We start from the raw sequence: 26,505 nt of genomic DNA, 5'->3' as shown, positions 1-26,505 counted from the left end.
TCGAGAGGTCACTATGTTGTTGTCCACTTTTGAGAGCTGAAAATGGTTCCATCAATGATCACATGGGTTCCAGAAAGATCTTTCAGGTCCTGACATGGGCAGAAGAGGAATGTTTAGCTTTGCTGCAGTTTTGCTGTCAGCTGACCAAGGTTCACTTGTCTGTACGTGATGACCAAGGCTGACGGTGGGAAGATAACAAACACCCCCAGTAGCGAGTGCAGACATTCTGCCACCATACTGCTTGCTGGGACTTACTGGGAGGGAGGGAAAGAGATCTGTTCTCCCTCACGACATGCCGTGTTCTGTGCTGATCTCAGCCATGTTGGCTGTAAGCTCGTAGGTTGGTCTTGCTGGAGCGTTTTCCTTATATGCAGGGAATTCAGGCTTTGTCGACTCTTCCCTCCACCCATTCTTGCCTGAACTGTACATTTCAAAGTTTTCTCACCATTGCCAGCCTCCCCTGGTGGCCAGTGCTACTGTATATATTTCTCCCTATCTCAGACTTGAGTCATGTCTGTTGTATTGGGGAGGGACGGGTAGTTACTCAAGAGGTATCAGTTCAATCTGTTGAGCCGAAAGCACCCTGGTATACTTCAAAGCTTTGCTTTGCAAAGTGGGGGATCCATTTCTTTATGGTCACCAGCAGAAACCCTGAAATGCAAAGTACCTACAGATAAGTATTCCCCAAAATATCTTCCAAAATCAGTCCCCATAGATACACCATGAATATAAGAATTTCATGGTAAATCCATTTGGGAAATGGTAGTCTGTATTCTCCTCCTAGAGAATTATACTCCACAGTTGCATATTAAATTCTCTTAGACTTCTACAGTGATGAAATCTCTTTATCTTTGTTTAAACTATGTTTCCCAAATGTGTTTGGCCAAAGAAACTTTTCTTGCCTAAAGCTTGCTAATATTCCTCTGAGAATCCTTTGGATGCATGCCGTGAACAAGTACCCTTAACTCTGCTCCTAGGAGAAGGTAGTTTTTTTTTCCTCCTGAGTTTTGCAGAATGCAAAAATGTGTTTCAATTCACATGTGACAATGTAAGTCCCAGGACAGCCTCCACCCAGTGTTATGGAAAAACTGTCCAATGTTTCCTGAGTGTTTGCACAGGGTTAATGCAATCCTTGGGAAGAAATGAAGAAGCATTTCTGGCTAATGCTGAGTTTCACCCCAAACAGCAGTTTCCAGTTAAATTTCATTTGTGTGTTGTTTATATTACTCAGGATTTACTTAGAGCTGGCATGAGGGAAGAGTATATCCAAGGAGAAGGTAATTTAATGTGGGGCACAATAAGCTTGTGAAACCAATTAGGGAATCATTAAAATCTGTTAAAATAGCTGGAATTATCCTGTTCATATTAAAAATCACTTTGATAAATGTTGCAATTCCTGCCAGGAAGCTCTCCCTCCCGACATGGCTCCTTCTGGTCCTGGCATCCGGCCTTGGCCATGTGCCCCTCCTCAAAGCAGAGTGTTCTTCTCTCCGTCATAACACTAACCACGTGGCATCATCATTTGGTTCTCTGTTTTCCCCACTAGCTGGTGAAATCCTTGAGTCGGAGCTGGGTCTCATTCACTGCTAAACTCCTAGTCTGTAGTGGAGTGTCAGAGGCTTACCTGGAGTTTGGACTCATTGAATGTCAGAGCCAAAGAGAACCTGGGGCGTGATCAGTCCAGCCCTGCCACTCTTATAGATGGCGAACCCGAAGCTCTGTGAGGTTCTGAATCTCAGCCGACCCTAAGGTCTCTCAGCTCCCCAGCACTTCCCTGCCCTTGACCACAGCCCACACCCCACAAAGGATGCCTGCAGCAGGGCAGAGCTCAGCCACAGAAGAAGCCAGCTCGGCAGTGGGCAGCTCCACCTCTTCTGACTTGTGCTAGGATGGCCTTATCAGCTTCACAGTGAAAACAAGAACTGGATGTGTTGAGCCCCATGTGCCAGGCTAAATGCTTAATATATATTTTCTTATCTAATGCCCACAGCAACACTATAGAATAGGACCATGGTTATTCCTATTTCACACATAATAACTGCTATTATTCCCATTTCCTGAAACCTTGAGAGGTCAGAGTCTTTTGCAATCAGTACGTGGTGGAGTCGGGATGTCTGAGTCAGGACATCTCTTTGGTCACCCCAGAGCTTGAGCCTTTTATGACCCCCAAGCCACACTGCCCCCAGTCTTCTACCATTGCTTCCATCATTGTTGGTGTCAGCCACGATGACAATTTTCCCTTTAAAGGATCCTTCCTGGAGGCAGTTTTGCTACTCAGTGTACCATTGTGAGGCCCTCACAGTAGTAGCCTATGTCCCTGACCTTCAGAGAATCTTATCACCACCATCTCAGATATAAAGATTTGTGCCTTCCTGTATCAAGAGGAGCTCAGCTGATGTGCTCTGAATAGTTATTTCCAAAGGACAGATGCGTGCTTTGCTCCATGTGCTTGGGCCACAGGTCACTTTCTGAAAGGCCCTGTGAGTGGCCAGCATGCTGTTGGGAGAGAGAGGAAGAAGCACTCAGCCTCCCTCTGTAGCAGAAAGTTATTTTATTCTTCTATCAAAAATATTTGCCTTTCATAACTGTCCTACTGTCACTAGTCTTACTTAGATGAGGTGATCACCAAAACAGATCCTGATATGTACTTTCAAGGAATATTCACTAGAATCATTTTCACAAATGAAATGAATGGCTGTGAAACTGTTAACCAGTGGGGGACCTTTGATGTTTTTTGAAAAGGGGCTCAAATATGGTCAAGTCTGTGCTTTGACAAGATGAAAGTGGAGACTGGGTAGACAGTGGTTAGGGAGAAGCAGGCAGAAGAGGAGAGAGTGGTGAGAGTGGACAGTGGAGGTGAGTTTGCAACAAGAGACTTTTGAGCACCAGTAACAGAAGCATTGTGTGGAGGCAGCACCGGGGAGGAGCGACCTGGTCCAATGGCCAGGGGCTATTGGAGAAAGGAGCAGCCTCTGTTGGGGAGGGGATTGACAGCCAGGGAGGGCCGTGGGGGCAGACCAGAGCACAGAGCCCTCAAGAGGTAGACAGCCAATAGAAGATGGAATACAGTTCCCAGGTGCTGAGTGGAAGGAACTCATTTGGGAACTGGTTAATTTGGGAAAGGGGAGCAGGGGCAGGTGGAGACTGATCCTTACGGGGAAGAGTGTGGAGCAGGAAGTGGAAGGACACTGATGGCAGTGAGAAGTGATAGCAGGATAAGGATGCAGGGGCTACTGGAGAGGCCACTGTGATGGATGATGAGTTGGCAAATTTTAAAAGTCATGAAGGAACGGTCAACATAAGCCTGCCCAGGGTGCCCCAGGCAGAAATGTGGTAATGGAAAGTTGGGTAATGTTGTAGCCCCAAAACTGGTTGGGTGGCAGATGGACTGCAACACAGCCCTACCCTTCAGATGCCCATCCTGCTCTGAGGGGCATTTTCAGCTTCTAGAAGTGGGACATGGAGGAGAAGCCAGCCAATGAAGCATGTCATGGTTTCTGTGAATTTTTTACAACTGAAAGTTGAAAATAACAGTAAGTTCCACAGCTAAGGCATGGAAAGCATTCAAGGTTCTAGGTTCCTCTGCCTCCCTTAAGAAATTACCAGCTGTGTTCCCACTGAATCCCACTGCTCCTGTGCCAGTGAAGATAAAGCTAACTCAGAAGCACACAGTGGGCAGGAGCCTGGGGGCCTCCTGACCCACTTCTGTCTTTACTAAAGAGGCCCCAAAAGGGATGGTTGTTGTGCCCCCTCATTCCATTTTCCTGATGTTCTCTTTTCACCTCACTGTGTCTTTATTTTTATGGCCCTGTAGCAAACACTGTGTTTACAGATTCTGATTTATTGGAAATGAAGCTCTGTCTTTTAAGTCCAAGTTTGTACAGAAAATACTCATTTGCAACTTCCCCTTTAGGCAAAGGAAGATGCTTGTTCATTTCCATGATTTAGTGGCAGTAAATTTGGAAAGAAATGCTGCAAGTCTGCCAAATGTTTTAGAATTAAACTCCTGCCATCATCAGGCATGTTATCTCTTAATTTGATCATTGAGGGGCAGGGTTCTAGAGTCGGAATAGTACACCACACTCGTGTTTCTGGCATTGTTTGAAAATGAGGTACAACGTGAGAAAATTTCCCAGCTCTGCAAAGCGTAACTTTTTAAGTACCAAAACATCATTGCTTACCTTTTTTTATTTTTTTGTCTTTTTAAGAAAATGATTACAAATATGGTTCATGTTCATTAATGAAACTTGAAAGATATAGAAAACTATGCAAAATAAAGTAAAAATTACTTGTAAACTTGCTTTTAAATTTTTAAAAGGTTATGAACAGTCCCCCTTCCTACCCTAGTCCAACCCTTAAAAACTAATTGACAATATCCCGGTGCTTCTCATTCTAGACTTTTGTATTTAAAAAATAGAGCTCATGTATATTTTATTACATGGTCTTTTAGCTTCTTGTAGATGTTATAAATACCTTTCCAAATGAATACAGATTTGTATTAATTCATTCTACCTTGTTCCATTCATTCTACCTTGTTCCTTTCTACCTTGTTCCTTTAAATGGCTTGTTCATTCTACCTTGTTCCTTTAAATGGCTGCATAATGGCTGCATAATATTCTGCCAACCATTCTCCACTGAGAACATGAATGTTGTTTTCAGTCTGCAGCTCTTGCTGCAGTGGACGTCCTCACATGTGAATCTTTATCCATGAATACTGGTATTTCTGAAGATAGCTAAGAAGGGCTGTAGGAATGACACATTTAAGTTTGGGTAGTTACCCTGCCAAACAGGATAGGTATACCTTTTTTCCCACACTCCTACTGTACCTGAACCCAGGTTCAGCTGTTCTCTGCTCAAAAGCCATACAGGAGAGACAAGATTTAGTGGGAGGAAAAGCAGGTTTATTAAGAGAGCCAACAAATCAGGAAGATGGTGGATCAGCATCCTAAAGTACCATCTGAAGCCAGTACAAATTTTGGGCTCTTTCTACATTCAGGGCAGGAGGAAGAGGAGGTGGGTAGGATCAAGAGGTAAAGGACTACTGCAGACAGCTGGGAGCAAGGATCCAACGAGGTTGGGAACTTCTTTGTCTTTGGTCAGGTCACAATGCTCCTACAAATCTTTAACAAAAACATAGTTGTTTGCATATTTCTCCTTTAATCCCAGAGTTAGTTTTATAAAACACTTGATTGCTGTTTTTTGCAATCATTATGTCAGTGTTCTAAAATCTTCCTAGCCTACCGGCAGGAATGGATAAACACCTCTTAAGCAAAAATGGAGTCAGTTATGTTCATTATTTTGCTGTTTCACTGTTACAATACTAACTCTAGATGTTTTTATTCTTTTGTCAGTTTTGCCAGTCTGATAGTTTGTGGGGGAGAAGAATGACATATTTTAAATTAGATTTTCTTCATTAGTGAAATTGAGCATCTTCCCTGGATATATTTGCTGTCTGTATTTCCTAGTGAATTGCCTGTTCATACTGTGTGCCCATTTTTCTACTGTGTGATTTGTGCTTTTCTGATTTTCTCCTCTGAGGTCTTTAAAACATTATGAAGGTTAGCTGTCTGATTACTGTATGCGCTACAAAGATTTTCGTTCAACCTGTCTTTGTCTTTTAATTTTGCTTATGTTGTCTTGCATCACACAGGATTTTTTTTGTCTGCTTAAATAAAAGACCCTGGACACGCCTTCCTCTTTCCCTGCTTACTCAGAGCGCTCATTACAAATGCAGAGCTCTCCATTCAGAGATGTCCTCAGGGTTTTTCCAAGTACGTAAAGCTTTTCAGCCCATGTCCCTGTGGCATTTGTTGTTTTGTTTGTTGTTTGTTTTTCAGTTATTTTTATATCTTTTTATGTAAGGATTTGCTGTCCTACCTCCTGCTGGTAGCTGACACTTCTTGTTTCTCTCTGCATGTCTGCTTTTACACTGACCCAATCCAATCACATCCTTTTATAGTCTAGAAAACCAAACAGCACAACTTGCTAGCATTGAAGCAGCGTGGTTGTCTGGGGTACATACCCGAGGTTTGTTGCCTCATGCCGAGGAAATCAATGACACAGGCCTGTGGAGTGAGGTTAAGAGCAGAGGTTTAATAGGCAAAAGAAAGAGAAAGGAGAACAGTTCTCTCTCCTGCGAGAGAGAGGGACACCCGAGTGGGACTGGCAGAGTGCAGAGGCTTTTATAGACAGGCTTGAGGAGCCAGTGTCTGTTTTACACAAGGCCTAAAGATTGGTTGGATCAGGTGTGACATTTACATAGCTTGCCAGGAAGGTGACTACCCCACTCTAATCTTTTATTATGCAAATGGAATCTCTACTTGGCCGGTGCCATGTTGCCTGCCCCTTACTGTACACCTGGTTGACAAGGAAAAGGGAAGATGGAGCCACCATGTTGGACATGTCTAGCCCCCAGGTACCCTTTTCCTATTGACACAGCTGCTGGCATTCACCCGTGCAAGCCTCCAGCTTCCTTGTCTATGTCTGCAGCTCAATTTTACAGGCTGTTCTTTGTTAGAAAAGAAAATGATTTGGGAGCTGCTTTTCATTAAAAGGAAAACCTTACTGAGGACTTCCTTACCCCCGCTATCTGCCTAAATAATTTCTTCTTAACTCCTATACCAGCATCATGGGTAAAAGGAAGCAAAACAGGCTGTGAGTCAGGAACCAGCAGACTTTACTGAGTGAAGCATGTAGGTTTTAGTGCTTGGCCTCTGGGGCATCTGTCACTGCTGCGCAGAGACCTTGTTCTGGTCCGCTGAGATTGGTAAAGGGGTAATTTCCAGATGAGTGAAGTGCCTTTGTGGGCATTTATCTTACATGGCAGGCTATGGAGGAGTCTCTGCCCTGGCCTGACTGCAGGGGTGCTCAAAGTCTCAAGCTGGTGGCCTCAGGGTGATGTTCATTGTAACTGTGCCAGAGCCATCATCACATGACACTGCCCCTCCCTCCCCCTTAAACCTAGAGCACTCTTTCATCCACAGCCCAGAGCACTCTTTCCACAGGCTCTGCTGGTCCCACCAAATGTACAAAGGCCAATTCTGATGAGTCCTGCTCCAAGGAACCTTCACCAGTTCTGCTACCAGCTTCCCAACCACTTGGTTTGTATGGACTTTCTCACTTCCTACTTTGTATTATGGCCATTTTTGCATCTATTTGTATCCCCTGCTTACCTGGCAGTCCAAGAGAACAAGGACCATATTATTTAAACTTCTGAACACAGAGCTTAGAACACAGCAGGAATTTTGGTGAATGGCAACTAAATTCCTCTTGGCATCTTCCGGTTATACCCCCTGTAGTACCTCACCAGAAGGTACCCAGGTTTACCAATCTCACTACTTAAAATTTTAATCTAATTATTATTGAGAGAATTTATATAACTTTATATTAAAACACTAAATATTTTTAATGACAAGTAGGTTTGATTTCATGATATGTTTTGATTAACTGTTTAGGATCTGCTTCTGTAACTAGTGGGAAAATGTCCATGATCAATCCATGATGCCTGCTATGGATACAGGAGCAGGTTCTCTCAGTTCCTGTGCTGTACACATGCCATGCCTGACCTGGTAGAGAAAAGGGCAAGAATAAACATATAAAGTATTTGTGTACCTCCAAAAATTCCTATGTTGATGTCCCAATCTCCAATACGGTTACTGGATGTATAAGGGGATGTGGCCAAAACAATGTTTAGAGGAAAGCTGTGGCTTAAAATGTTTTCATTATTAAATGTGGGAAAACTAAATGTGGGAAAACTAAAAATTTTACTTATGAATTATTAACTAATGAAAATAGAAAAAGAATAATAGAATGCCATAGGCAAACTGAGAGGAAGGAATTAATGAAAGAAGTAAAAATAAGAAAAATTAAATTAGAAAACCAAAGTATTATCCAATTGATAAATAATTCTTCATCAAGACTGGTAAAAGAGAAAATCCCTGACAAGTTTAATTGTAATTTTAAAAAGAATGAAAGGAAATGAATATTAAGAATAAATAAATTTAACAAAGTTTAAAAATTTATGAACAAATAGTGTGCATAACTTAGATTTTTATGTGTTAAAACGTTTCAAAAGAAAGTTAATTCCTGGAAGGAAGTATGTAACCAAATTTGAATTAAAAAAATTTTTTTTCTTTGTTTTTTTTAATGAGAAAAGATCAAAGCTAGGCAGGAAATTGAGAAAACTGACAAAGAACTGCACCCCAAATGGTTCCAGGCCTTGAAAGCTTTATGGGCAAATTATTTAAACACTTCCAGAGCTTGAGAAAAGTTAGAAAGTAGACTGATTTGTGAAGTTAGCACAACTTTGAAACAAAAACATACAAACTATGAACCCAGTTTCATGTATTAGGTTAAATATATTAAATACAATACTAACAAATCAAATTAATAGTTATAGAAATACATACTAATGACAAAAATGCTTGGGTAGTTTATCATTAGGAAATCTGCTAATGTAAATAATTCAAGAAAAAAAAACTATTGACAAAATATAAGTTTAGGTATTAATTTTTAATGGAGAAATATCTTTCTAAACTAATCATAGAAATGTATTTTCTTAACATAGTTGAAACACACAGTTGAAACCATAATTAAAATCTTATGCAGAGTAACTAAATATTAGAAGGGTTCTCAGAAAAGTGAAGAATCTGAGAGGAATGCTCATTGTTATTCAATAATGTTTTGGAATTTCCAAGGCAATAAGGTAAGGAAATAAAATATAATTACTTAAGAGGTGGAAAAGAAATGGAAGACAGAATTTACATTGTTGGAGATATGATGATTATCTACATGAAAAACCAAATACAGTCACTGGAAAATATCTTCGAAGATTGAGTATGAAATGGCCAACAAATGTATGAACAAAATGCTCAAATGTATGAAAAAAATTATCTTAGTGCTGCCAATCCTCAGGGAAATGCAAACCAAAATCACAATGAGGTATTATCTCACCCCTTCTAGGATTGCTATTATCAAAAAGACAAAAAATATTAATAATAAATGTTGGCAAGGATGCGGAGAAAAGGAAACTCTTATACACTGTTGTTGGGAATGTAAATTGGTACAACCACTAAGGAGAACAGTATGGAAATTCCTCAGAAAACCACAAATAGAACTACCACATGATCCAGCAATCCCACTACTGGATATTTATGCGAAGGAAAGGAAACCAGTGTATCAAAGAGACATCTATGCCCCCGTGTTTATTGCAGCACAATTCACAATAGTCAAGAGTCCAGTTTTTATGCAGACATATAGCTTTATTTCTCTTGGATGTGACCTAGGAATGGAATTGCTGGGTCATGTGGTAGCTCCACCTTTAACCTCATGAGAAACTGCTAGACTGTTTTCTGAAGTAGTCACACCATTTTACATTTCCACCAGCAGTGTGTGGTGTTCCAGTTTCTCGTATCTTCACTAACACATTATTGCATTTTTGTAAATTATGATAGCCATACTAATGGGTGTGAAGGGATATCTCACTGTGGTTTTGATTTCTGTTTGCTTAATGATGAATGATATTGAGCATCTTTTCATGTGCTTATTAGCCACCTGTATGTCTTCTTTGGAGTAATATTCAGATCCTTTGCTCATTGTATTTTTTTGTAATTTCAATTTTTATTTTAGATTCAGTAGGTACATGTGCAAGTTTATTGCCTGGGTATGTTGCTGATGCTGAGGTTTAGGGTATGGTTGATCCCATCACCCATATAGTGAATATAGTACCCAATAGTTAGTTTTGAAATCTTTGCCCTCCTCCCTCCCCCGTCTAGTAATCCCAGTGTCTGTTGTTGCCATCTTTATATCCATGAGTACCCAGTGTTTAGTTCCCACTTATAAGCAAGAACATGTGGTATACGACTTTCTGTTTCTGCATTAATTCATTTACAATAATGGCCTTCGATTGCATCCATGTTGCTGCAGAGGACATGATGTCATTCTTTTTTATGGCCGTGTAGTATTCCATGGTGTATATGTACCACATTTTCTTTATCTGGTTCACTGTAGATGGGCACCTAGATTGATTTTATGTCTTTGTTATTGTGTATAGTGCTGTGATGAGGGCACATGTCTTTTTGGTAGAACATTTACGTTTTCCTTTGGATATATACCCAGTAATGGGATTGCTGGGTCAAACGGTAGCTCTAAGTTTTTTGAGAACTCTCCAAACTGCTGCTTTCCACAGTGGCTGAACTAATTTACATTCCCACCAACAGTGTATAAGCATTCCCTTTTCTCTGCAGCTTTTCCAGGATCTGTTGTTTGTTGACTTTTTAATAATGCCCATTCTGACTGGTGTGAGATGGTATCTCTGTGGTTTTGTTTGGTATTTCTCTGATGATTAGTGATGTTGAGCGTTTTTTCATGTGTCTGTTGGCCACTTGATGTCTTCTTTTGAGAAGTGTCTGTTCATATATTTTACTCACTTTTTAATGGGGTTATTTGGTGTTTACTTGTTGAACTGTTTAAGTTCCTTATAGATTCTGGATCTTAGACCTTTGTTAGATGCATAGTTTGCAAATATTTTCTCTCATTCTGTAGGCTGTCTGCCTACTCTGTTGATAGTTTCATTTTCTTTGCAAAAACTCTTTCTTTTAATTAGGTCCTACTTATTAACTTGTTTGTTGCAATTGCTTTTTAGAACTTAGTCATAAATTCTTTCCCAAGGCTGATGTTCAGAATGGTGTTTCCTAGGATTTTCTTCTAGGTCTTACATTTAAATCTTTAATCCATCTTGACCATTTTTAAATTTAGGATATTTGTGTTTTTATTATTGAGTAGTAAGAGTCCAAACCACTTTTAAAGGTCATGTACTGTTTGAGGATATTGTGTAAGCAATGCTTGGAAGATAAAAAAACATCCAATATCCAGATGACAATATGGAGATTGCACAGTCCTGCCCAGTCATAGAGGCATTTTGACACAAGTAGAATGTGTGAACTTAATCCTAAATCTTTTCCACCTGCTAATGCCAGAGCCCTCCCCTACTGCGTCCTGCAGTCATCCGTCAAGACCCTGTTCACATGAGTGGCAATGGCCACAGGTTCACTGGCAGTTGGATCTCTGTGGCTGCTGGTGAGGGTTGGTGTCAGGGCCTCCTTTACAAATGCTGGCTGTTCTGACTTAGATGACATCCCTTCCATAGGGAAGCTGAGCCCAGTGTCCTGAGAACATCACATTTAGGCATATAAAGCATTCATTCCTTTAATGAATTTGGATTTACTGAAGATATTCTGGAAATTTTACATATACACACTTGAATCTCATTCACAACTAAACAAAACTTTTTTAATAAGTTGCAGCTTTCCCACTACACTTCAGTAAAGCCAACTTGTTATTTTAACATTATTCTACTGGGTTGATTAAAATGCATTCTTACAAATGAACTCCCTTATGTGCTTAAAGGACTGGTATCTTAGGGCCCCCATCAAATCTCTTTCTATCCACTTCTAGGCTGATGAACCTTACAATTGAGAATTTTTTTAATTGATTTGCATAAAACCACCACTATTTTATTATATTCATAGATTTTGTGTGTTAGGAATTAGACAGGGTGCAGTAGGATGGCATATTTCTGCTCCTCAATATCTGAGCTGCTAGTCTAGAAGTCACACAATGTCACTTCCACTGTATTTTTTTGGTCAAAATATTTGCAAAGGAATCTAACTTCAACCCTTCATTGAAGGAATATAAAGAAAATGTATGGGTATTTTAAAAAAGTCTGTGGAAATTCTCCATCGATGCTCACTGAATGAGGAATAAATGAAGGAACTGGAGTTTGTTATCTCTAGGTAGATGGTCTCAAGTTTTAGCCAGTCAGACCCTAATACCGAAAGATCCCTCCAAAGGATAGGACTGAGAAGAACATCATTTTCTTTATGCCAGTTGGATTAGAGGGTTCTTTATGCTGTTTTCTCTGCTTCCTATCTGACCTGTGGCATTGATTCCTGATTCCTAAGTATGACAAAAGTGCATTTGTGCCAGCCTGGGCAACATGGTGAAACCCCATCTCTACAAATACAAAAAAATTAGCCAGTGTAGTGGCACGTGCCTGTGGTCCCAGCTACTCAGGAGGCAAACATAGGAGGATGGCTTGAGCCTGGGAGGTCAAGACTACAGTGAACCAAGATCGCGCCACTGCACTCCAGCCTGGGTAACAGAGCCAGATCTGGTAAAAAAAAAAAAAAAAAAAAAAAAAAAAGAAAAGAAAAGTGCATTTGTGCCTCTTGCCTTCTTTGCCCACAAACATACATGTTTACTAGCAACTGGGGAAGCAGATCAGGTAAATGAGAAGAAAGCTGACATTCAGGGTCAGGTGGGGTACTCCATACACATCTTTCTAGCATCCCATAAGGTAAGCATTCTGATACCCATTTTATGTATAAGGTAACAGAGGGTCAGAGAGATTAGATCACTCTAACAGGTCCTTGGGGTGTCCACTTCCACTTTCATATCCATGTGGCCCAATTCATTTCAGCCCCTGCCACAGTGGGCAATTCTGTGTGAGCTCATTCTCATTTCAAGCTGACAGTATCCCGCATCATGATGGGATGTCAGTCCACTTTATACTTTCTATCAAAGATTTATACTTTGTATCAAATTTGGAAAATTTTCAGCCATTATTTATTCAAATGTTTTTCCATGTTCCTCCCCTCCTCCTTCACACACTTTAAGTGTATTAGGCCACTTCAAGTTTTCCAGTGAGATCACTGATACTTATTTTATTGAAAAAGAACTTTTTATTACTTTCTATCATTCATTTTGGATTGCTTCCATTGCTGTGTCAAGTTTACTATGTCATCTACTTTGTCTAATATGCAATTAATACCCTCTAGTACATTTTAATTTTTTATTATTTTATTTTATTTTTGAGATGGAGTCTCGCTTTGCTGCCCAGGCTGGAGTACAGTGGCCTGATCTTGGCTCACTGCAATCTCCGCCTCCCGGGTTTAAGCGATTCTCCTGCCTCAGCCTCCTGAGTAGCTGGGATTACAGGCATGTGCCACCATGCCCAGCTAATTTTTGTATTTTTAGTAGAAATGGGGTTTCACCATGTTGGCCAGGCTAGTCTTGAATTCGTGACCTCAGGTGATCTGCCCACTTTGGCCTCCCAAAGTGCTGGCATTACAGACGTGAGCCACCACACCCAGCCCCATCCAGTACATTTTTAAAATGTCAGACATTGTAGCTTTCATCTCCAGAAGTTTGCTTTGGGTCTTTTTGCCTCTTCTATAGCTCTACTTAACTGTTAGAACATATGGAATACAGTTATAATAACTGTGTTAATGTGTTGTTTGCTAATTCTAAAATCTGTGTCAGTTCTGCATCATGTTTTGGCAGCTTGGTCTGTTTTCCTTCATTATGGGTTGTATTTTCCAGCTTTGTTGCATGCCTGGTAATTTTTTATTTGATGCCACACATTGTGAAATTTAAGTTGCTGGCTGGAGAACTCTCTTATGGCTGTGAGCTGGGGGCAGTCACCGACTTGTCTTATTTGTTACCCATTTCTCAGGGATTGCTGTTGTTCATTGCCTGATATCTAGTGTCTTCTAAACCATCATTTCTTGTATTTGTTTTGTTTTTTTCTTTTGTTTTTGTGTGTTTGTTTCTGATGAGAAGGTAAATCTGATCTGCTATTTCATCTTGGCTAGAAGCATAACTCCATTGTGATTTAAAAAGCAGCAACTAAATAAAAGTGCTCTGGTTATGGGGAACTGTCAGCATAACTCACACCTTGCTTCCTGAATGCACTTCATTTGCTATCAGTAAGCTAGGCTGACAGACCAGAGGATGTGAAAGACCTCTGTAATGATCATATCTAAAGTATTGTGGGCACCACATTTTAGGGAAATAGAGGCAATCAGAAACATATTCAGAAATATGACAAGAATATAGAGAAGCAGACCATTTTTGTAGGAGGAACAGTTTAAATGATGAAAGGATGTTTGTCCAAGAACAGAAAAGACTCAGAAACTCAGTCATACTCTTCACTTGTCTAAAGGGCTACACAGCAGAAGAATGTATGACTCTAAGGGCAAGTCCAGGACCAGCAGGTGAAATCTTCAAGGAGACAGATAGACTGAGTTGTCTGGGGGTATAGTGACCACCCCACCACTGGAAGAATTCAAGCAGCAATAGATGGACATGGGATTGAAGTCTCATGAGGGTGTTGGGCTCAGTGTCCTCTAAGGACACCTCCTACCCTGAAACTCCATTGCCATGTGGAATCCTATCTTCCTTCATCTCAGACCTTGGGGCAGTGACCCTTGTCCATCTACTGAGCAAGAGAACACCTTCTTCCTTATCGTTTGCTGCTGCTACTGTAAGTTAGTTCTGTGCTTTCAGAGCCAGCTCTTTAGTCAGCTGAGTGTGCTGCTGCCAAGCCCAACTCATCATTCTAGAATCAGCTGGTCCTCTTGAAAGAGGGCAGATTTCTTTAAATTCCTGAGGAGCAAGAAACTGGACATCCTTAAAGGCACTTGCGTGCTGTTCATGTAAGTCCTGACTGGTATTTGGTGTTTGGAGGAACTTTAGGTACACGGTAAGTGTCATGAAGAGCCATGTGTGCCGGAATGAAGACTTTTGATTTATGTTTATTTCTCGCAGAGAAATGTTGTGGCCAACTTCTAGGAGTGATATAGACAACGGGGCAGAGAGCAGATGATTGGAGAGCTAACTGTGAAGTTGAAGCAGACAGGTTTGGTGTCCATTGATGTGTAACTGGTGAGAGGAAGGAATAGTGCAGGATGATGCTAAGATTTCTAACCTGAGATATGCAGTCACTAATACATAACAGAAGACAACTCTAGAAGTCATAAGCAAAAAGATAATTCTTAGATAAATGTTAATGACTCCCATCAGTCAAAGGGGACTGGCTTTGGAAAATGAACAGAAACCTAGGCAGCTTCCATGGGTTAAAGAAGCATGAAGCCCAGGGAATATCTGTTAGTAGCAGCAGCCTGCTCAGGACACTGTGCTTTGTTCTGCTGATGAATTTGAACCATCCATTCACCCCAGAAGGATGCAGGGAGGTAAAATCTAGCTTCTTTGACTTCCAGAGTGGAAGCTAGTATATTGTCTTCCACCATAATCACTCGTAAAGGAGGATTTCTTTTAAGTAAGACATAGGTTTGGCTGCTGGTCAGTCTAATTAAATGACAAATGTTACTGCTGGTAGTGATGCTTCTAATAGAGATTAGGATGTATACCAGTAAGTGATTGAGTTTTGCTGCATATAACAGAAAATCCCAATTATCAGAGCCTTAAATAAATCTATTTTATATCCAAAGGTAGACAGTCTAGATTTAGTACAATGGCTCTGTGATGTAACCAAGGACTCGTTCTGCCAGCTTTCACTCCACAATCCTTATTGTGTGGCCCTGGCTTTCCTGCCTTTCGAGATGGCTGCTAGTGCTCCCCGGTCATACCTGTGTTTCATATGGAAAGGAGTGTTCCCAAAAGCCATGCTCATGACTTCTGCATCCATCTAATAGGACAGAGCCATGTCAGCTGAACACCTTCTAACTCTAATGGAGCAGGCACATTGCCACTCTGAATGAATCAAGGTTCCTTAGCAGGGAAGGAGAGAATGTAAATGAGATGGGTCACTAGTGGTCTTTTCCATGGAGAGTAGAAAGACGAGGATGTTTTGGTAGAAAGATTTGGGCACGATTTTGAAAGACCTGTGAGACTGAGGTACACATTTTCAGTAGGTAAGTGAAGGCAAGATCTAGAGCTACAAAGGAATATCTTGACTGGAGACATAGTCTTGGGTCTTATAAATGTATGGTTAGAAATAGAGGCAATGGCTGGGCGTGGTGGCTCATGCCTATAATCCCAGCACTTTGGGAGGCTGAGGCAGGTGAATCACGAGGCCAGGAGTTCAAGACCAGCCTGAACAAGATGGTGAAACCCCGTCTCTACTAAAAGTACAAAAATTAGACATGTGTGGTGGCAGGTGCCTGTAATCCCAGCTACTAAGGAGGTTGAGGCAGGAGAATCGCTTGAACCCAGGAGGCAGAGGTTGCAGTGAGCAGAGATCACACCATTGCACTCCAGCCTGAGTCACAGACTGAAACTCCATCTCAGAAAAAAAAAATAGAGGCGATGGAAAAACGATATAAAAAGAGACAAGATGAGATGAGGTATAAAACTCTGGAGAATGGCAATGCATAGAGCAGCAGCAGTTCTCAAGGTGTGGTCCATGGACCATGGGAATCTCTGAAATGTCTTCAAGGGCACACAAAGTTAAAACTATTTTCATAATAACACTGAGATGTTTTTGCCCCTTTCTATGTGTCAACATTTGCACTGATGGCGTAAAAAGCATTGGTGGGTAAACTTGCTGGGCCTTAGCGTGAATCAAGGCAGTGATACCAAGTTGTCCTGGTGGTCGTTGTACTCTTTATCACTACACACTTGCAATTAAAAAATAATTTTAAAATGTTTAAATGCCAGCTTCACTTAAGAATGTCCCTGTTGAGACGGTAAATTTATGAGTTGTATTAAGCCCCAAATGGAAAACATGCATAAAGCAACTTCTCCACATACCAAAGCACGGGGATTGTGTCAGGGAAAAGCACATAGGCTTCCTTTGGGCCGTGAGCTGAACTAGGTGTTTTTTCCATGGAACATAGTTTTTGCTTGAAAGAATGACTAACAAACAAATGGTGGTTATTACAACTTATGTATTTGGCAGATATTTTCTCAAAAAAACCAAATTGAACTTGTCACTTCAAGGAAAACAGTTGACAGTATTTTGTTAGTGATAAAATTCAGGTTTTCTAATAAAAATTTGAGTTTTGGAAAGCTTGTGTCTGCCACCATAATTTTGACCAGTATCTATAGATGTTTCTGATGAGATACATAGTGGTATTAACGAGTGCGATATTTTAATGTTGTGTAATGCAATGTGTCAACGTTTAGAAGTTCTGTATAATATGGTGAACTATTATTTTCCAAATGACCAATACATAATATGTAAAATTATGTAATGGGTAAAAGATCCATCCAAAATGTTAGACAAACTAGCCTATTTTAATATTGTATTGAATGTTACAATATGACAGTATGAAAAATTCATTCATATAGTTTTGGATTTTATATTACAATTAGCCTTTAGGAAACTACCCCTTGTCAAGACTTGGAAAAATACCAAAGGAGAATATACTCAGTATTCTGAAAAAGCTTCTCCCTTTTCTCCCTTTTCCATATCTATGTGAGGCCCTGTTTTCTTCATATACCTCAACTAAAACAACATATTGTAACAGATTGAGTACAGAGCAGATACTAGAATCCAGCTGTCCATTATTAACCAAGGCATTAAAGAGATTTGCAAAAATGCTAAACAATAATTGAGGGGTGATTACTTAATGTGATAAATGTGTGTGCATGCGTGTTGTATCTTAGTCCAAAAGGTGGTATTTAATGGAGAAAGCCCTGAGACATTTCCGCTAAGATCAGAAACAAGGCAATAATGCCCACTATCTCTACTACTATTCAAAATTATAATAGACTTATTATCCCATGCAACTAAATAAGAGAAATTAGAGGCAAAAGAATGCACAAAGAAAAAGGAAAACTATCTCTATTTTCAGATTATATAATAGTACACCTGGAAAAACCTAGTGAATCAGTGATAAAACTGAAACAAATAATTTAAGTTAATATATGAAAATAGCCTTCATATACATAAACAATAAGCAGAGGATATAATGGTAGAGAAAGCCACATTGACAATAGTAAAAAGAGGATTAAATAATTAGAAATAATTTTAATAAGTACACAAAGTACAAGTATATATGAGGAAAATTTGAAAACACTCCTGAAAGACACAAAAGTAGGTTTAAACAAATGACAAAACATCCTTTGTTCTTGGGAGGATAACTCAACATTATAACTTCAGGAGATGTCAGTTCTCCTGAAGTTAATTTACAAATGTAATGTAATCCTAATAAAAATATCATCAAGCTGTTTTATGGAGTCAGATAAGTTGGTACTACCAAAGTTCCTGTGGAAAAATATACCTTCAAGAATAGCCAAGAAAAAATACAAGGAATAGTCCTTCCAGACATTAAAACATACAATAAAGCCTCTATAATTAAAATGGTATGGTACTAGTTCCTAAATAGACAATTGGCCAGTGGAATAGAAGAGACAGTCCAAAGTTAGACCCAAACGTGTGTGGGAATTATTTGATAAAGTTGGCATCTCAAATCACTGCAATTTAAGAAAATGTTGATGGGTCAACTGGACAGCCATTTAGAGAAAGATAAAATTAGATTGATATCCCATAACTCCCAAAAGAATAACTCCAAATGGATTAGGGATCCAAACGTGAAAAATAAAACCATAAAAGTATCAGAGGAAAGCAAGGGTGAATTTTTCCTTAAGCTTTGTGTAAGAAATAGCTTTCTAACTGTGACTCAGACTCCAGAAGTAATAAAAGGTTGATAAATCTTACCACATAAAATTTTTGAAATTTTTAAATCACCACAAAGTCAAAAGACAGGAGACCATCTGGAATAACATATTCATAACATATGCCACAAAGATTTAATATCCCAAATACAGGAAACTCTTAAAAATGGACAGGCAAAAGATCTAAATAGAAAAATGGGAAAGAGACAGTAGCAGACAATTCACTAAAAAACAAGATATAAAAAATGGTCCTCAAACATATGAAGTAATGTTCAAACTCACTCATAATTAGAGAAATGCAAATTAGGACAACACTAAGAAATCATTTATCACCTGTCAGACTGACAAACATTAAATAACGTGACAGCACGTTATGTTGGCCAAGACTTTGGGGAAGCAGACTTCCTATACATTCCTGGTGGGAATGCAAATTGGTGCAATCCTTCTGGAAGAAAGTTTGTCAAAACAAAACTACATATGCGCTTACCTTTTGACCCAGCAATCCCACTTCAAGGGATCCATTCCAAAGATACACTTCTGATGATAATAAAACACATATGCACAAGGTTATTCATTGCAGCATTGTTTCTCACTGCAAAATATTGGAGTCATCTAAATGTCCAGTATTTAGTGGTTGAATAAACCATGGCACTTCAATAAGATGAAGCACTGTGCAGTTATAAGAAAGAATTAAGGAAGAGCTGTATGAATGCATACGGAGTGAATTCCAGGACATACTATTCAGTGAAGTAAGCAAAGTCCAAGAGTATTTACAGTACACAGCTCTTCACAGAAGAAGGAAGAGGACATGAGAAAATGTACTTGTATCTGCACATTTGTGCAAAAGAAATGCAGTAAGGATAAACCAGAAATGAAAGAGACTAGTCACCTACAGAGGGTGGATGGAACAAGGATGGAAAGAAGACAGGAATGTAGTGTAGTGGGAGTGACATTTCTCTGGCTCACAAAACCATGGTAATGTTTAACATGCCTTTATCAATGTCTGGAGTGAGGGGCTGTCACTGTACTTGTGTGACTCTATCACTGTGAACCCTTGGTCCAACCCAGTGTGGAAATATTTGCGTTAAGTGTCATGCATTGTAAAAGGAAATTTTCTACTTAACAGCATTTGCCTATGAGGTATCAAAAAGGAATGCTTGTTTTCACTACAACAGTTCTAACCAGCTACAGATGTTCAAGAACCTTGCACTGTGAGGGACCCCAGATACCAGACCCACACTGGACGAAACAGACAACTGTTTTTTAACCCCAGTGAACAATGAGGATTGTTTTAACCAGTTCCTTTCTATCTGGAGCACTAGCTTTCAGTGCTTAGCATAACCATCACCAGTGTCTCCTTTCTAGCCCTTAAACAACCCTGACTTTCCCCTACAAGGAGAAACACTGGTTGTGCTCCCTTGCCTGAAAGTTAGTAACCAGCTTCAGTGGTTTTTACTTGTGTTTCTTTTGCCTGAGATGGTCTTTGTTTCATTCTTTGTCAGCAGATAAGAGAGATATTTACATAAGCTGAAAGACCCATATTGGCTTCTTACTGAAATATCCTAAATAAACGTTTTGTCCAAGTTGTACAAATGTACAGAAGAATTATTTCTATTTCATCTTTCTTAATTTCCTCTGCATCATCCACAGAGGGAGATGATAATGTACCGTAAAATTGTCAAAAGACATCAGGCAGAGAGAGAAGCAGGAACTGAGTGAGGAACTGGTTAATTCATTGGCTGGCTTCCTAGCCCTGCATGGGCAACAGTCACTGTATTTTCGATTGCTTAAATAAAATTGTGGACACTTTTCTTCTTTCCCATTCACCTTGGGCATATTGTTGATGACACTGGTATTTCCCATTTCAGGAATGACCATACCTGAAGAAGATGCTGATGTGGGACAAGGCAGTAAATATTGCCTCGTGGCAATTGGGAGACTCCAGGTAAGAAAAAATTCATAGCCTTTTTAATCTTAAATGAAGGCTTATTGCCACAAAGTGCAGAAGACAGTTGGTTTGGATGCCTATTCTGATCACCTGTGTTCTTGGTATTTGTTGGGTTTCGTGTCTCACTCTGTGGGACAAGGCTGAGGCCAAATCTAGAAGAGAAGGGGACTGTGAGCTGCAAGCAGAGTTCTTGCTGAGCTGAGGGGTTGCATCAGTTCATCCCCCATGCTTGTGCCAGTTGCCATGAACTTGCATTCTGCTCACATCACATCCCTGCTTAACCCCCTTGACTGTTTCTCCAGGGTCTATGGGATAAAGTCCAAGCTCATCATCACAACCCCATCTCCTTCCTTTCTTCCTCTCTCACATCTTGTTCCCACACAGCACCATTCCCCTTTCCATAAACCCCCACCTCTGGGGGTGTTCACAGGCTGTTTCTTCTGCCTGGTATTTCCTTGTTCCCCTTCTTCTCCTTTCAATATTCCTTACCCTCCTTATCTGCTCATCTTTCAAGACCCAACTAAAATGTCTCCCTGATCTTAGTCTAAATCAATCCTTCTCTCCTCCCTGCTCTCATAGCACTGAGCTCTACCCTCAGTTACTCTTCTTTCACTGTCTGTTGCAGGTAGTAAGTTGAGTGCATGCTCATCCCCGCAAGCTCCTCAAGGCCAGGGAATGTGTCTTTTATTGTGTGAAAGTTAAATTTGCTCAATGTCTGGCACACACAGTAACTACTCATTCAACTGGACTGTTCATTCTCCCTAGGACATTGAGGGTCTTCCCCATCCCGAAGAGGAGAGACATACTAGACCTGGTTCAGATACACTAATCTCTCATGTCCCTGGTTTCCTAGTTCTGACCATTTTCAGACAAATGAATAGTCAATTTCATCCATGTATGACCTACGCTGGGTATTGCTTGCACATGGGTGAAGAAAGAATATTTGGGTAAATTCAGTTCACAAATATATATGCTCCAAGTATTTTAACTAGTTCCTTAGGCTCATTTGTCATCCTTAGTAAAGGGAAGGTAGGGGAAGAGAAGGGGATTAACATTTATTGAGCACCAACTTGAGCAATTGCCAAGGTTTAACATGCAATATCCCTTTTAAGGCTCACAAACATCCTATGAGATTATAGGTTTTATTATTCCCATTGGTTGATGAGGCAACTGAAGTTCAGAAATGTAAAGAAAGTGGCCAACTGTTACAGTTAAAGATGTGATCAGGGATAGATATTTGAACACTTTAGGGTCATTGTACTGACTGACATGGAAAGATCTTTGAAGTGAAATGCACATGGATTACTCTTCTCATCTCTGTCACCATCTCCAACTCATCTCTGTCAACACCACCTCAACTGTGGATTTTCCCCGTCCCAGGTGACCAGCTCTCCTGTATGCATGGACATGAATGGGATGTCAGTGCCCACAGAGTTCTTATCCCGGCATAACTCTGATGGAATCATCACATTTGTGGATCCAAGATGTATCAGTGTGATTGGCTACCAACCCCAGGTCAGTAGATAGTTTTGAGCTCATGGCAATTGACTAGAGATTTAATTGTTTTAAAAACATTCTTACCTCATTTGAGATACAACACAATGGCCATGTGGAGAAACATCATAAAGACCAATATACCCTGCCTGCATAGAATGATAGATATCCTTCCAAGGCAAGAAAGGACATTGTAAACACCTGTGCCACTTAACATGGACTCTTTCTTCTTTGCCCTCGCTGTTATGTTTCTCTAGTTGATTTTTCACAAACTGGAGTTAAGATGTTCTATTAAAAGGGACTCTCTTATTAATTAATATTCATTACAAAGCTCATTAATGTGGAAGACTCTGCAAAGCCTGGTAAAGATGCCTGCCTAATTTTGCCTAACCTCTTGTTTCTCAAGTGCATTTGGAAACCTTTTTTTATATAGGTGGCACGTCTTTAGGTCTGTGTTCTAGATTCTTTTAAAAAGTCAATGTCATGAGAAACAAAAAGGCAGGAGCAATTGTCCCAGATTAAAATAGATCAAAGACATAAAATAATAATATGCCACAAAAAGGCCTTAATTGTGTCCTGGGCCTGAAGACAGATTGATAGAAAATTCATTTGGGAGACAATTGAAATGTTAATATGTACAGAATATTGGGTGATGTCATTGAATAATTATTGATTTTCTTAGGTTTAGTATAGCACATGATAGCACATTGTCGTTTTGTAAGATAATCTCATTTTTATGAGATGCATGCTAAAATACTTTGAGGGGAAGTGCCATGATGTCTACAACTTAATTTCAAATGGTTCAGTAAGAAATTAAGTATATACATGCCTGTGTATGAACATATACATATATATGAAGAAGGAAAAATGCAAATGTGATAATATATTAATAATTATTGAATATACATAAAGGATATATAGCAGTGTATTGTAGTATCAACTTTTTTGTAGATTTAAATTTATTTAAAAAATAAAAAGCTTTTTTATAAAGAAAAAAGATGTTTATTCTGAGGAACAAAGTTTTGAGATATGTATATATGAGTATTTTAATGGCATGTATATTTTAGGACTAGAAGCAGTTCAAACTAGAACTATTAGGACCCTGCATATGATTCTGCATGTCTAGATTTATGTAAACCTTGGGATTCTTGGATGGAATAAAGGGAGAAATGGATTTGTTTCCAAGTTCACCCCAACCTCTGATGGCAGCCAGACCCATTTATCCAGTGGCACTTCCCATGGGCATCCAGTTGCTTCTTGGCACGCAGATAGGACTTCCCCTCCACTGCCAGTGTCAGCATTCACTTAGGCCATTTGCCGATTTGGATTGCGATCAATGAGTTAGTTTAAATCTTTTGCTGTTTAAAACACTTCCTGACCAGGCATGGTGGCTCATGCCTGTAATCCCAGCACTTTGGGAGGCTGAGGCGGGTGGATCACTTGAGGTCAGGAGTTAGAGACCAGCCTGACCAACAGGTGAAACCCTGTCTCTACTAAAAATACAAAAATTAGCTGTGCATGGTGGCAGGTGCCTGTAATCCCAGCTACAGGAGGCTGAGGCAGGAGAATTGCTTGAACTCGGGAGGCAGAGGTTGCAGTGAGCCAAGATCGCGCCATTGCACTCCAGCCTGGGGCACAAGAGTGAAACTCCATCTCGAAAAATAAAAAACATAAAATAAATTTTAAAAATACACTTTTAACTGGACCACTTTACTACAACACTTTTGAAGTTATCTGTAAACAGTTTATCTTATTCTGATCAGTTTCATTGTGAAACACATTTTTTTTTGGACTAATGCTATGTCCTTTGAATGTAGCATAGACTAATGATGGTAGACAGTAAACAGGCTTTTAACAAGTACAGTTATTTTATGATAACCTCATTTCTTCAGCCACAGGAGAGCTACAATTTCCACATTTAAATAATTCCAGTTTTCATAAGCAACACATCTGTCCTCAGGCTATTATTTTGCTTTCTTTTTATGTTATTAAAATATGTTTATTGCAGTTTGCCTCTCCAAGACAAATAAAAATAAAATTGCATTCTGAAGCTACTGATGTAGTGCCTTAGCAAATTAGAAATTGATATTGAGCATGCCAAAGGAACTTAGAATGAATACCAAGAAGCCAGTTCCCTGATGGCTCCCAGGAAAATTTTGCATTCACTTTTTTTTCAAATCTGGGGTGGGACAGGCTAAAGAAGATGAGTTAAAGGAGATGTTAAAGGAGATGGAAATGAACAGTTGTCTCACAGTGAGTATGTAAATAATTACAAATGGATCTGGGATTACTAAAGCTTGTCTCTTTTATTTAGGATCTTCTGGGAAAGGACATTTTGGAATTCTGCCACCCTGAGGATCAGAGCCATCTGCGTGAGAGCTTCCAGCAGGTACATACTGCCAGTGCCCACTTAAAGCTGATGCATAGTCTGGGCACCTGTGGATGTGGCTGGCAGGACATTAGTCCTACTATATGCCAGGCAGGCTGCAAGGTCCTACCTGTGGCCTCACTCAGGGCCCCTGCTAGGAAGTCGCTCACAGTCTAGTAGGGAAGACAGACATGCATCAGTAAATAAGTACTATGTAATAGGAGAAGAACTCTAAAGGGTCATGAAGAAAAAGACTGCAGAGCACAGAGGCTGGAGAGGATAACTGCATGGGGAAGAGGGAGGAATTGTTCCGGGGGAGAGAACAACTGGGATGGGTCTTAAAGGACGAGCATAGAATAAATAAGTGAATATTCTAGACTGAAGGGGCAGCCCTAGAGTTACAAAAGGGAGAATCCTAAGCAGTTCCTAGTGGCTGGAGTGGCACTGGCTGACTTGGAGGAGGTGGGCAGTGGTGATAAATGAGCCTGGTACAGCCAAGTTGTGAAAGGCCTCTTAACCCATGCTAAAGAACGTAGATTCTCTCCTCAGTCATTTAAAGGTAAGTGAAGACCAGGTGCAGTGGCTCATTCCTATAATCCCAGCACTTTGGGAGGCCAAGGTGGGCAGATCAATTGAGGCCAGGAATTCAAGACCAGCCTGGCCAATGTGGCAAAACCTCACCTCTACTAAAAATACAAAAATTAGCCAGGCATGGTGACACGCACCTGTAGTCCCAGCTACTTGGGAGGCAGGCAAATAGCTTGAACCTGGGAGGTAGAGGTTGCAGTGCACGAAGATTGCACCACTGCACTTCGGTCTGGGTAACAGAGTGAGACTCTGTCTCAATCAATCAATCAATCAGCCAATAAAAAGGTAAGCGGCCGGGCAGGGTGGCTCACGCCCATAATCCCAGCACTTTGGGAGGCCAAGGTGGGCCGATCATGAGGTCAGGAGTTCGAGACCAGCCTGGCCAACATGGCAAAACTCCGTCTCTACTAAAAATACAAAAATTAGCCAGGTGTGGGGGCAGGTGCCTGTAATCCCAGCTACTCTGGAGACTGAGGCAAGAGAATCACTTGAACCCGGGAGGCAGAGGTTGCAGTGAGCCGAGATTGTGCCATTGTACTCCAGCCTGGGCAACAAGAGCAAGACTGTGTCTCAAATAAATACATACATGCATGCATACATGCATACATACATACATACATACATAAAGTAAAAAGAAAGGTGAGCGAGGATGACTTTGAGGATTTTAGGCAGAGCAGTGTTTCAAAAAACCACTTTAGTAGCCCGGGTATGCAGAAGACACAGATGGGGAAATAACTGGAAACAAAGACAAGAGGCTTTTAAAATTGTCCAAGTAAGAGGTGATGTGGCCAGAATGTGGGCAGGGGCAGTGGGAATTTAAAATAGGGGGCAACTTGAGGAGACAGTTGTTTGACGAGTGCCGATGCTTTGGATAGACATGGTGAGGAGAGAGGGATTTAGGGTGACCTGGGAGCCCGAGAGGGTGGTCACCCTAGTAACAGTGTCATGCACATCGTGGCTGTTAGCTGCTGTGTATTGAGCACCTACTGTGTGCCAAACATATGGGAAGCCTTGTCCCATGCACTATTGAATCTGCACAGTAGTCGGAGGAGGTAGGCATCATCATCTTCATGTTACAGGTGAGTGTAGTGAGGCTTGGTGACCTAAAAGCACCTCCCTGCCACACAGGCGATGAATGAGAGAACCGGGATTCACATGGAGGAGTTGCGGCTTCCTGAGCCCAGGTTCAGCTGAGGTGACAGCGAGAACACACCTCCTCTCTCCACAGGGCTCTCATGTCTTGCTTCAGCCCTAGGAAAGAATAGAGCAGGCAGTGTTCTATTCAAGGAAAGAGGTCCTTGAGTTACTTTTCAAGAGAGAATAATAGTTTGTCACGCCTCTGAGAAAACATGTGCCTGACATTCTGCCTTTCAAGTATCTAAGAGTGGGGCCTCTCTGACCGCCGAACCTTCCTATTGAAGGCATTGCTATGTTTGCACAAATAGACATAGGACTCCAAATTTATGCCACATATGTGGATAGAACTCTTAACCCCCGCTCCTTCCTGCACACTCTGCTCGTTCCTTTCAGAACATCACCCACTCCTGGCTTTCTTCCCATTTCTGGCCTCCTCTGCTGGTTTCTCCTCTTCTGCCTTCTTCTACAAGCCAAGATGGATGATGCCCCAGGGCTCACCCCTTGGCTGCCTTCTCTCCTCCCTGTGATGTCTCCCTGGATAATCTTACCC

At 40.6% G+C, this 26,505-nt stretch overlaps 1 protein-coding gene across 8 annotated transcripts in view; it reads left to right on the top strand.

Moving 5' to 3' along the window:
- The window catches only part of LOC105493104 (aryl hydrocarbon receptor nuclear translocator 2), a 201,482-nt gene that overhangs the window by 129,593 nt on the left and 45,384 nt on the right, over positions 1-26,505 (top strand). For all 8 annotated transcript variants that reach the window (XM_011760538.2, XM_071100814.1, XM_011760542.2 and 5 more), the window contains 3 exons: positions 20,289-20,365; positions 21,749-21,883; positions 24,177-24,251. In XM_011760538.2, the coding sequence (XP_011758840.1) occupies positions 20,289-20,365; positions 21,749-21,883; positions 24,177-24,251 (287 nt within the window). The remainder of the gene's footprint in view (positions 1-20,288; positions 20,366-21,748; positions 21,884-24,176; positions 24,252-26,505) is intronic.

Source organism: Macaca nemestrina, chromosome 7 (assembly GCF_043159975.1).
Source record: "Macaca nemestrina isolate mMacNem1 chromosome 7, mMacNem.hap1, whole genome shotgun sequence".
NCBI classification, from domain to species: Eukaryota; Metazoa; Chordata; class Mammalia; order Primates; family Cercopithecidae; genus Macaca; species Macaca nemestrina.
This window is presented reverse-complemented; position numbering and strand designations above follow the sequence as displayed.